We start from the raw sequence: 12,963 nt of genomic DNA, 5'->3' as shown, positions 1-12,963 counted from the left end.
CTTGTGTGCTTCTACAAGTAGCTTGGAGGTTGGTGTGTATGGAAAACAGGTGAAAAAAGAATCATTATGAAGGCTTCCAAGCTCAGACTGCAGTTTACTGCACAAGCCGTGACTTGGTTTCTTTGCCCTGTGTTTTCTGTGTTTCCTCGGTGGAAGCCTCAGGCGGACTTGGGGTGATAAAGGTACAATCATGCTTAAAGCCCCTAGTCCATCCGGTTGGACTGAGCTTCAGGCAGCAGGCTGAAGCAAGTGGCCATTCCTTCTGCTTAATGTGGATGAATCCATGCTTAGAATACCGGATCTACTAAGGGTAAACCAGCATGAGGAAGACATTGTTACAGTCAAGCCCAGCTGATGCTGTCGAGATGGAGAGCTGGAACGTAGGAGAAGCTGAGGGAATTGGTTTTGTTCACCTGGAGAAGAGAAGGGAGCATGGAGTCTAACCTGTAGTCCTAAAGAGTGTTACAGAGAAGATGGAACTGGGGTCTTTTGAAGTGCACCATGATGGGGCAAGAGACAAGGAGCAAAAGCTTTGACAAACGAAAGTCTGGTTGGATAGGAGAAAAACCTTGTGAGAGTGGGGCAGCCCTGGGGTGGGGACTGGGGGGAGAGTGATGGGGATCTCCAGTCTTGGAGATGGTCAACACTTGGTTGGAGAAAACCCTAAATAGTGTGGTCAGAGTTGTCATACTTTGAGTGAGGACTGGATTAAAGATCTCCAGAGATCCCTTCCCACTTCACTTTTTCTACAGTTATATGGTTTCCTGGAAGAACGGAAGAGCCAGGCTGGCTGGTGTAGCACTGCTGAGCCCAGCCGGGTACAGAGCTGCAGTTCTGTGGCAGCCCTGGCAGTACTAGAGAAGCATTTATTTAAATGGCAAACACAAAATGGGAAGGATCAGAGCTAACATGCTCTGAGCAGGAAATCGTGGTCAGAGAGGGAGTGAGTATTTGCTGTCACCAGGATTTACTGCTTAAAGTCAATATTGGTAGATCAGCCAGAAAGTTTTCTTACCTGTGTAAGACCAGGCCATTGTGGAGTAGAATGGCTTTTCATTGACATTTGGTGGCCCCGAGTCTAAGTTGCTGGTCCTCTTCTTTCTGCTCAGATTTAGCAATGACTGTAGTTCTGCTGAGAACCAGAAAACCCTCTTGGCTCAAAACATCACCCATGAGCAATAGCCTGCCACAAATCACCCCTAACTTTCTGCAGATGTGGAGGACTCCATTTAACAAGAGCAGTTTGAGAAGCAAGAAGGCAGGATGCACAAACCAAATACCCTTTCTTCTCCCACAGAACTGGAAGCATGTTTCCTGGAAGTCTACTGAAAGGTAATTGGCAGCAAACAAAAGGGCAATGTTGGTTCTCCTAGATATGATGTCAGCTTCCCTTTCCTTAGCTGTCCTGTCACAGCTGTCAGAGCTCAAGATGGCTCCCCATGATCTGCAGGACACAGGGACAGGACCTGTGGCCCTGGGATCAGCTCACAGCAGCATGGTCAGCCCAACCCAGTTAACATTAACAAACACTAAGCTGAACTCCATGAGTGAGGAGACAATTGTAGTGGTCATACGCACTGCATATCATGGCATGCTTGCCTTTGTCAGCATGGGTCAGGCAGCAGGTCAGACTGTCCTGTAAGAGCCACACATAGCCCTGTCACCTGTATAGCGCAGCAAGGAGCAGAGCATTGTATTGACCACTGACCCAGCTCCCTGGTACCATAGCTCAGAACCCGTGCACCCATCGCCCACTCTTCATCAGCCAAAAGACTACAATCAGTTAAAGGTCTCTGACCTCCTCCAGCCTTCCCCTTCAATTCAGACCCATATGCTACTTGTCATTCAAGAGGGTGAAAGTTTCCTTTATTGGACACACTGTTAGTGGCCCTGGGTAAAGATACCTCTCTGGGGCTCAGGAAGGAGCGAATGTATCAGGAGTGAAGGTATCTGAAAAACAGCAGCCTCCCTCTCCGTGATACAGCTGCCCTTGCCAGCCCAGCCCCAGCTTCATTCAGACAGCAGGACTTAACCTCAGGGATGCACGGGGACCCACATGATTCCAGCTTTGCACCTAAACCCCATCCATGTAAGCAAGAGCTCGGTAATTTGTCCTCTTGTCAGAGAAATAAAATGTGTGTTGTGAGTGAAAGTGCTGATAAGAAGGGCTTTATCTTTCCCATGGTTATTTTGCGATAAGATTTATTGCTTTCAGGCACACCTTTCTTACTGGCTGCCAAAGAAGCCAGTTAGAGTGTGATCAGCTCTGAGACAGAGCACATGGTACCCGGAGTGACTCCAGGACCTCCTGGCCATCAATGGCATCTCTGCAGACATGGACAGAGCGTCTTTCTCTGGTTCCCATGGGCCTTCACCTGTGGGATTAGTACTGCTGCCCACATGTATTTCAGCAATGAGCATTGATTGCCCCGTGTTCACAGGGACTGTCAGGCCTTTGCCACCCCCTACAGCTCCACTACAGCACCGAAGAAGGAGGAGCTTTGTTGTTTTGTGCCCTCCTTGACTGATGGGAGATGTGAGATGAGTCTTGGGCCTCCCAGAATTATCTTCACCCCAAAGTCTAAAAAGTTCTGGAACCGCTTGAGCCTAAATGTGTGCAGATGTGGAGGTGGGCAGTGAGGCTGATTCCTTCTTCTTGTGAGCACTGCAGAGTGTTGGAGAGCTGGAAAGAGTCACCAGTTCTTGCTGGCCTCCACCATGGCATGTGTGGGGCTCTGTTAGCCACAAGGGTCCCCTGGCCTGCCTGGCAGCAGCAGACCCTACAGCACAACCTCCTTGCAATGTGATGTGGGCATCACACTTGCAGGAGGACCCTGGCACAACTTCTGTGATGGTGCTCAACCATAACATTGCCTTCTGCTTCAGAAACTGTCAGCCTCTGGCCTGGACAGGCGCACACTCTCCTGGGTTGAAAACTGGTTGGATGGCCGGGCCCAGAGAGTGGTGGTAAATGGAATTAACTCCAGCTGGAGGCCAGTCACAAGTGGAGTTCCTCAGGGCTCAGTACTGGGTCCAGCTCTGTTCAATGTCTTTATCAATGACCTGGATGAAGGCATTGAGTGCACCCTTAGCAAGTTTGCAGATGACACTAAGCTGGGAGGAAGTGTGGATCTGCTGGAGGGTAGGGAGGCTCTGCAAAGGGATCTGAACAGGCTGGACCCCTGGGCCGAGACCAATGGCATGAGGTTTAACAAGGCCAAATGCCGGGTCCTGCACTTGGGGCACAACAACCCTATGCAGTGCTACAGACTGGGGGAAGTGTGGCTGGAGAGCTGCACGGAAGAGAAGGACCTGGGGGTGCTGGTTGACAGCCGACTGAACATGAGCCAGCAGTGTGCCCAGGTGGCCAAGAAGGCCAACGGCATCTTGGCTTGTATCAGAAATGGGGTCACCAGCAGGTCCAGAGAGGTTATTCTCCCTCTGTACTCCGCACTGGTGAGACCGCACCTTGAATACTGTGTTCAGTTCTGGACCCCTCACCACAAGAAGGATTTTGAGGCTCTGGAGTGTGTCCAGAGAAGAGCAACGAAGCTGGTGAAGGGGCTGGAGAACAAGTCTTACGATGAGCGGCTGAGAGAGCTGGGGTTGTCTAGCCTGGAGAAGAGGAGGCTGAGGGGAGACCTTATTACTCTCTATAACTACCTAAAAGGAGGTTGTGGAGAGGAGGGAGCTGGGCTCTTCTCCCAAGTGACAGGGGACAGGACAAGGAGGAATGGCCTGAAGCTCCACCAGGGGAGGTTCAGGTTGGATATCAGGAAAAAATTCTTCACAGAAAGAGTCATTGGGCACTGGAACAGCCTGCCCAGGGAGGTGGTCGGGTCGCCTTCCCTGGAAGTGTTTAAGGAACGGGTGGATGAAGTGCTGAGGAACATGGTTTAGGGAGTGTTAGGAATGGTTGGACTCGATGACCCAGTGGGTCCTTTCCAACCTGGTGATTCTGTGATTCTGTGATTCTGTCTCCTCTTCAGGCCAGTGCAGCCTCAGCTGTCTTCACCCAGTGCCTTGGTCTGGGGTCAGCCTCTACTCTGGCCACAGCTCCCTACATGCTGCAGGACTTCCAAGAGGAGCTCCAGCTCTACCTGAAGTATATGGTGTCATGAACAAGGTTTGGATAGTTCATAGTAGAAAGTGAGAGATCTTGCTCTGCTCCCACCAGTGTCACTCACTCAAGGGCACAGTACAACCTTAAGTTAGCTGAGATGTCTATGGAGACCAAAACAGTGCCAAGACACCTGCACGGAGAGACCTGTCCCTCCAGGAGCTGCCCATACAGAGTGGGCTGTATTTGCTTTGTTGTGAGGCTGCTGGAGGCTTTATGCATTGACACCCACCAGGTGCTTCAGAGCTTCAGGTGTAATTACAGAAGTCATCCCAAGATTCTGGGATAGAGAGGCTGTGCTAAGTGCTTGTGAGTGTCTGCCCCTCATCTGACATCCCTGGGAGTGAAGCAGGGGTGGGAGTCAGTGATGTCCATCCTGTCATTGGAGAGATGGTGCTACTAGTTACTGATGTTACTGATGAGGTGTCACATCTGCTGAGATGCAGAGCCTGGGACAGTGGGGGCAGGATCTCTGGAGACATGAAAAATCCATAAATCCCTCAAATTGAGGGTGACCTCAGCATATGGCCAGCCCTGTGTTCTAGGAGACAGGCCCTTGGTGAGTCAGATAATGACAACGGAGACCTTCAACCCACCCCGACAGGTGAAAGACCCTCTGTGTTAGGATATTACAGGAATGTAAGAGAGCCTCCCCCACCATGCATGGGAGAGAAGACCACAAGATCCAAAATGGAGGGAAAGAGAGACCGGGGCCCCATTCCTTCCTTGCTTCTGGAAGAATCCAGGGTATGTGGCTGGGGATCCAGGGACACAGCAGCTGTGTAGAGTGGCTTCTGTCTTTGCCCAAAATGGCATTTCTCTGTCAAAAGTTTCAACCAAGTTTCAGCCTATTGCCATCTTTTATTTACCTGATGTGGTGGCTCAGCAAGGTCAGAATGAAAACAAAACACTTCCCAGGCTCCAGGAAGGCAAGCTGTTTTGCAGGGAGGGAAACAGACCAAGAGAAAGACACTCAGACTGGAGATGATAACACAAAGTGCTGTGTGGTTTATTGGGTGCAGGAAAAAGCCCAAGCCAGGCAGCTCTGGACAGCTAAAAATCGCAGTGGGTTTCAGCTTTGCAATATCACTCGCATTTCTGCAAATCAGAAATCCCTTCCAGAAATACAGATAAATACTTGTTTATATGCTTAAACTGCAAGGTGGCGGGGCATGATGCAGCTCTCCATGGCACCACCACCCAGAGGAAACAGTCTGCTGGCAGAGAGGGCAAAGGCAGAGCCACGGAGAGCAGGGAGCTCCCAAAGGGCTGTCTATGTGCAAGCAACCGCATTCCCTCTCATTGTAACCTAAAAGCATAGAAAGTGAAGGGATGTGCTGACTATGTGCTTTATTGCTTGCAAGGAAGGAACTAGTTAAAGTCATTCTGCAGTGCTTATTAGAGTTTGTCAGGCAAGAGTAAACACATTTTAGAAATCCCCAAACAAATTTGAAATAGAAGATCTGTGCTGTATTAATAATCCTGGTGGTCAATTTCCAGAGGAATATTCAAAGCTTCTGGTATTCCTGCTTCTGTGGGTTTCAGCACCTCCTCTTCACCTATAAGTCACATAAGAAACAGATAATTTTGCATTGGGGGGCTCTTTGTGATACCCCTCTGTACAATACTCAAATCCCCATTGCCAGGCTGCTGCTGTTGCCTGTGATGTTAGGTAGCTCCTAAATGGCAGTGAAGGGGAGCTGGAGACAGTAAAGCCCCAGTGTGCTTAAAGCCAAGAGACAAATAAACACAGCCCTGATGCTTGCCCATTTTAAAGTGTCAGGGCTTCGAGATGGAACGGTTAGTTAGCCGGACAGTTAGTCCCAGTCCCCAGGATGCAGAATGGTTGTTTTCCATGGCATAAGGGTATTGCACACCTTGCACTGAGAGGCCTCTTCTTCACGCTGGGCACAGACATTGCTGGAGATGCAGTAATTGTGGGCCAGAGGACATTCATTTCCTCTGAAGCAGATCCTAGGTCCTCCTGGTTTTGAAGCAACCTGCATGATTGGGTCACTAACCTAACCTAACCTAAATGTACTCTCCTCTTTACAAGCCAAATCTGGGAGCAACTCCTGCTGGACCAAGCTGTGTTAGCTGTAAATTGATTTCCTGAGCCCAGACAGCAATCTACCATTAAGGTCAGCTTAATGCCCTTCCTGCCTCGGCCCTGGTAGGTCCTGGAGGGTTAGTCCTTTGCAGATACTCACTCCTTGTCCTAGTGATGCTCCAATATCAGCCCCAAAACTGCGTGGACTGTGGACAGAGTATGTCCAAGCTTTGGCTCTCCTTGACCAGCTCTGGCCTCAAGAGACTGCATCTTCTTTCCACAGGACCTCTGCCCAAACCTGGCTTTTAGCAGAGCCACAGAGGAGTCCTTAGGACAAGGAGCTACTTAGAAGCAAGGATCACAGACTCCACGCCATTGACTCTGCTGATGGCAGTGGGCTTTTCCTCACTCCCCATGACTTGGATAGCAGTACCTGCCCCACAGCCCCAACAGCCTGCCTTTCACAGCTACCCAAGTCATGTTTGGTGGAGTAGGGAGCCATGCCTTAGTGATGCCATGGGCTGGTTGTTGGTAAGGTGGGCAGCCTTGCCTGGCAGTTCTCAAGAGGCAGCACTGCACTGGCTCCCCAGCCCCAACAGAGCCAGTAGCTCTCCAGAAGCTCACCTGTAGGATCCTGGCTTTTGGCTGCCAGCTTGCCTTCCACTTCTCCTAGTTGTATCCCACTGGCCAGGCTGGGGATGGACAGCACTGGCAGTACCAGCTTAGAAGGTGCTGGCTCAGTATTCTTCTGGGAATCAGGCTGGGGGTCCAGCACTGGTTCAGGCTCTGGGCTGGGCTTCACCATGGGTTCTGGATCTGGATCTTGGCTGGGCTTCACTGCTGGCTGGCGGCCCTGCCTTTGCCTGCCTCCTCTGCCTCTCCTTTGTCGTTTGTTCTTCTGCTCCCTGCCAGGAATGAAGAGTTGGATGTGGGACAGAGAAGTTTCCCTCCTGCCCTGAGGCCACTTTGCTGGGCCCAGCTGTAATCATAACCGTGTGCATCCCAGCAGAAGCTGCACCTCTGCAGCTTTCCCCTCCAGCCCTGCCTGGCAGCCTCCTGTGGTTGCACCACTGATGCAGAGCTTGGGCACTAAATTTTTCCCTGGCCCTACGCTGTGGTTAAGGATTACTTGCCACCCAACCCTACCATCTACATAATCCACACCCTCTCCATCTCTGCCCTCCAACAACTGCCTAGACCTTCAGCAGCTACCAGCTGCAGACCGCCTTTCCCCCGCTGGAGACCGGTGGACGCCAGTGTGGCTCTATCTTTCTGTGAAGATGCAGGGGCTGGGCTGCCTTGTCTGGGCTCAGGTTAAGCACACCATGAAAATCACTCCACAACATAAGCAAGATTTACCTCAGAATCCACTGAGCTGAGTCTTTCTCCTGGGCTTCTGCTTTTCTTTTCCGGAGCAGCTCCCGGTCTCTCAAGCGGCGGGTGATGACGACTTCTATGAGGACAAACTGAGTGCTAACATGACATCCTGGCCAAGGGACAATTCAACACCTCCTTGACTGGTAACAGAGCACCAATGCAAGGGGCCGTGCTCTTTTTCTCTTGAAGCAGGTCTTGATATGAAACTGCTTGTGTGCTGTACTACTAGCTCAACCTCAGGGAGCAGGATCCAATGATGCACCACCTAAAGCTCCCAGTCTCCTGCGCTGATAGGTAGTCTAAATTTCTGTCTGCATTTTTCTTCCTACTGTTGCATCTTTGAGGTGACCTTTGACCAACCTACTTACCACAGTAGTGAGCCTGGGCCTGATGGAAGCATGGGGTAGCCTTCTCTTGCCATCAGGACACCACAAAATCCCTTGGCCAGATGTCACTACAGGCTGCAAGATAGTTCTTAGTGTTTGCTCTGCTGTTACCCCATTCCCCAGACAGGTTCAATTAGACATCACTGCGATTAAGATGCTCGTCTAACTAACTGAGGAGAAAACTTAGCCCTGCAGAGCAGCCAACCCTACAACTCAGGAACAGAACTATGAGGCAAGGGATTGAGCCAGTGGACACAGGCTTTTCTCTACACAAATGCTCATGTTTATTAGTCTGAGATTCTATAAGGGATGGTAACCCAAACAGAGACCAGAACAGGGCTAGTGCATGCTGCTGGGGGTGAGGAGGCTGGTCCCAAACACCACACAAGCAGGCCCAAGCTGATCTGCAGCTATGAAGAAGACCATGGCAGGGCTGAAGACAGACTGACTCAAGAGAACACTCCAGTGCTGACTTTACTGTCTGGGCAAATTGTGCCAGTTACCTACAGCCACCAGGAGAAAGGTCCACCCTCTCCCCATGTCCCAGTCATCCCACATAATGGCTTCTTATGCTAAAGTAAGTTGAGCTCATTTCACTGTCTGCAAAAGGCTCCAAATGGCTTCCTGAGGTAAAGGCATCTCAGCTATCTACACCTTGGCAAATTAATTCCTGAACTTCACTGAAGTCAACACGGAACTCTCCCTCCTCCCATGTCTTTGTGTTTTCACTTGACAACAGCCCTGATGATGTGGCAACAGATCTTGTGGTTTCTGATCCAGTCAGCCCTGAATTTTCTAGCTTAGACTCCAGCCTGTGATAATAAAGACCTGGCTCAGGCTGTTCAGGAGCAACACCTCCTTCCTGGGGCCTGGAGGGAGAAGGGAGTCTTCCCATGCATACACTGAAGTGGTCACGAAAGTGCTGATATTCATAGTTTCAACAAAATGCACACAATGAAAAAGCAAAGCTACAACCTATTCCTTCCAGATGTAGTCAGATCCATCTCTTTGCACAAAGAGCCTCAGCTCACACTGAAGCGTTAGGTCAAATCAGTGATGAATGGTCGTTTCGTCATTCCCTTGTCCAGTTGAGAGAACTGGCAAGGTGAGAAGGATTTCCATGCCAGAGCTGGAACTGCAGCTCGTGTATCCCATATGTCTGTTAAATGCAAGAAATACTGGACAAAAGAAAGCAAAACAGACAGCAGGAGCCAACCTCTACCTAAAGTAGATCTTTACATAAAACACTTGTGATAGTTATAATAATCTTGCAAAAATTTATCTTGGAAAAGATCTCTTTTGGTCTCTGTTCGTGTCCTCATCAAAGCCAGACCAACTTTTAAATTCCATGAGGCTTTCCAGGACTTTGTTCAGAGAAGCTGGGAACACCTCAACGCCCATCTCTCTGGTCTCCACACGACTCTCACTGTTAATTTTCCTTTTTATCCAGCCCTGTTGTGGACCTGGTGGACATGGTGACCCCTTTCCTTATGCACTCCTGAAAAGAGTCTGTCTCTCCCCTCTCTGTGATCCTTGTTAGGCAGAGGATGACTGAAATGAGATCTCCCTCTCAGCCTTTTCTTTTCCTGGCTGAACAGACCTGGTTTCCTCTACCTTTCTTCATATGTGACCTGCTCCAGTCTTCAGCAGTCTTGGTAGACCTACACTGGACTCATCCCAGTATGCTTTTGTCTTCCTTGTGCTGAGTTGCCCAAATTCGGGCATGACATTCCAACTGCTGTCTAACAATAAAAACAGCCAACATCACAACTACAAAATAAAAAATAATGCTACTTTCTGTTGGTGCCTTTTAGTTTCTTTGTTCTTTTATTGCCGTATTATATACAGTAGTTCCAGGATCCCCCTTTGCTCTGAGAGCAAAGAGAGCCATATAGGAGAAGACAGCTCCTCTCCTAAAAAAATTCAAGCCTAACCAGACTAAGGAGAAGGGGCACAGCAGGGTGCAATACAGGTGTGAAGGCTACATGCAATGCCAGTGCTAGAGTTTCTCAGTCATGGCATGAGCAGTAGTGGTGTCAGCCTCTGAGGTGAAAAACATTGCACTTGGACTGCACAATGCACAGCCTGGGTAGACATTCCCCAACATGAAGCGGTATCAGAGGCAGCACGGCACAGCCAGCCGGAGATGACTTTGCCATCCACATAGGAAAAGACAGGAAGCTGCACTCAAAGACGAGGTTACAAGTTACAACAGCAGGATCTGCATAGGGCTTCAGTTTAATTGCTGAAGTACATATACTCTTGCATATCCCTTTGCGGCCAAGGTAATTTTTATTCCTTTTCAAAACATTGTCTGAGCTGTGAAATTATTTTTAGCTGCTTGTGATCAGTCTCCTTTCCAACCTACCCTAAGCAAATTGCTTTGCACAGGTAGCAAACACCCCTTGTTCTCTCCTAACTGGTCCAAGAGAGCACTCATGCAGCTGCTCCAAAATTTTCTATCACCTGCTAGCATTAAACAGGGGAGGTTACAGTAAAACATCTGCATCCCAATGAAAGATTATTCAGGAGAGGACACAAGAATACAGAGTTGAAATTAAAATAGAAAAATATCTATCAAGCTAAGAGAACAATGAGACAGTATTGCCAGTCTGCAAACATATACTGATGCTGCCTGAGGGACTTTGTCATAGTTGAAAAGCCTTTATAGGTACTTCTGCCTTTGTAATCTGAAACACAACATGCAAAAAGCCACATATGTCTGCAGTTAAATGTGCATCCTCCATCCCCCAAGCACAGACTGGTAATTATTAACTCCTTTTTGGAAACCACTGGTGTCAAAGATCACTCTCTCCTCTGCCCGAAAACTCAAGTTAGCAGTCGTCTCATTACCTGGCACAGCATTCTCTTCATGGGCTGCAGAGCATGGCTTGGAAGCATCCGAATAACCATGGTCTTTGCTTGAGCTCTCCATCGCTTTTTGCAGTTTTATGTAGAAAGCAGCTTAGTTCCCTGGGAACAGCATCTGGAGATACTGGTGCAGCATAATGAGAGCTTGAAAAAAATGCAGACTGCCCGCCCCAAACATCTTATCTGGCCAGGACAGTAGTAGAGTAATAATATTCTCCTTATCAGAGTTCAAAGGTGTGTGAGAAGCTACTGTGTGGATTACAAAACACGTTAGTGCTTTTGTACAGCAAATAATTCCACTTCAGATAGGAAATTTACACTCTGCTGCTAAACCATGGCTCAAATGCCCTCCATTATAGTAAAGAGAAGCTGCATGGGAAGGCAGGACGCAGCATTGGCTCACTGCTGGTTTCCAGAGTGAGATGCAGGGAGGTGGTGTTAGTTCTTCAGCACCCTTTGCAAAGTCTGAAACAGGAGATATGCTGTCTGAAAGGTGTTTGCATAGGACCCTAGGAGTACTAGTAGAATGGGACCTAAATCTCTACTCCAGTCATCGTCATAGCAAGACTGTCTGCTGCATGAGGTCAGGATGGCTGTGGCATTACATGCTTTGGAAAACCCCAGGCTGGAGACTACCAAAATCATGTGGCCTCTCCAAGGTCTGCACCACCTTCCTGAGAAATACAGAGAGAATAATGATACCAGAACTCCAGCTAAGGGTCTGTGCATGTTGAGGACTTCCAAGTGACTCATTGGTCTAGTACCTGGTGGATCAAGGCCATGAGCAAAGCACTTGTGTCATGAAGCAAGATGGCAAGGAGCATCCCCAGCAAAACTAGTGGGAAGACCCAGCTGGTTCCTTGCTTCTATAGGAGGATATCTTTTGGTGGTTGCTCCTAGCTCCCTGTTGCCCATTACAGCCCTAGACACATGCAGTATGCAGGTAGGAATCCTGACCTCCTCTGCAAACTGCCTTTAGAGTTTCTTCTGCCAGAATAGCACAGAAAAGCTTAAGATTATACCCGTGCTTAACAATCCCTGTCAACCAGGGTCATGTTGCCACTTTGGCCAGTTTCTAACACTGGAATATTTAGGATTTGGCTTCTACCAGGACTTTTCTCCATGAAATACTCAACTGCTTTTGTGAGGTGCTATGCCCCCAACCACACTTCCCTTGCCCTACCAATGAATTAAAAGTGGTTCCAAGGTTGGTAGAAGAACCTTACAATGTGGCTATCCTGAGGTCCTCTAGGAGTTGCCTGCCTTCTGTGGTACAGATGATTCCACCTCCTTGTGTAGCCCCAAGAGTTGCCCTGGAACAGAGCAGCTCCTCAGGGTGAGAAGATATGGCCTGTCTCCAGTCTCTGCCAGCTGTTTTTTTTTCTTTTTAATGTACAGTTTTTGCTCTCTTCAGGTTCTCTCACTAGGTCCTCGAAAGCTACAGCATTTGAAATATCATGATATGAGTTTCCTAAGACCTGGGAGGTCCATGGTCATCTCTGCTGCCTTTCTGCTTATCCCTTGAGTTACCACTTCATTCTAGGGCTCCTCCCCTGTGTCCATTGCAGATTAGATGGTACCTCCAGAGAGGCGGGGCCGGCTTAACCGCCCCAAAAGAAGCAGCAGGGTCGTAGCAGCAAAGCAGATAAGGAAAGAGTGTTATACAGAGGAGTGAGCCAGGAGCGTGGATGGCATAAAGAGATGTGAGGCTTCCAAGTCCTTCAAAGGGGAGTTTCTTGTAGCTCAGTCACAAGTGAAAGCACGGTGCCCCATGCTAGTGAGGGTGCCCATGTTGCAGCACTATGTGATGCTGTAATGGCCCTTGGATCACCCTGCCTCATGCAGACATCCTGAAAACTGGATCTTGCAGGATGCTCTACCATGCAAAGACAGTGCTTGGAGAGGAGGAAGACTAATCACACTTCACATACTGTGTTCACTACAAAAAAGATGTTGAGTTGCTGAAGCGTGTCCAAAGAAGAGCAACAAAGTTGGTGAAAGATCTGGAGCACAGGTCTTCTGAGAGGCAACTGAGGGAGCTTGGGCTGTTTAGTCTGCAAGAGGAGGCTGAGGGGAGACCTTATTGCTCTCTACAACTACCTGAAAGGAGGTTGTAGTGAGGTGGGTGCTGGTCCCTTTTCCTTAGTTACATGCAATAG

At 49.0% G+C, this 12,963-nt stretch overlaps 1 protein-coding gene across 1 annotated transcript; it reads right to left on the bottom strand.

The window, feature by feature from the left end:
• Nucleotides 1-5,105: 5,105 nt before the first annotated feature.
• On the bottom strand, nt 5,106-10,997 carry HEMGN (hemogen). The gene is made up of 4 exons (XM_054054381.1): nt 10,787-10,997; nt 7,530-7,623; nt 6,795-7,075; nt 5,106-5,679 (listed from the first exon to the last, which is right to left on the bottom strand). Exons 1-4 carry the CDS (start codon nt 10,866-10,868, stop codon nt 5,594-5,596), a joined length of 543 nt encoding a protein of 180 aa, XP_053910356.1. The 5' UTR covers nt 10,869-10,997; the 3' UTR covers nt 5,106-5,593.
• Nucleotides 10,998-12,963: the final 1,966 nt, after the last annotated feature.

Source organism: Cuculus canorus, chromosome Z (assembly GCF_017976375.1).
Source record: "Cuculus canorus isolate bCucCan1 chromosome Z, bCucCan1.pri, whole genome shotgun sequence".
NCBI lineage: Eukaryota > Metazoa > Chordata > Aves > Cuculiformes > Cuculidae > Cuculus > Cuculus canorus.
This window is presented reverse-complemented; position numbering and strand designations above follow the sequence as displayed.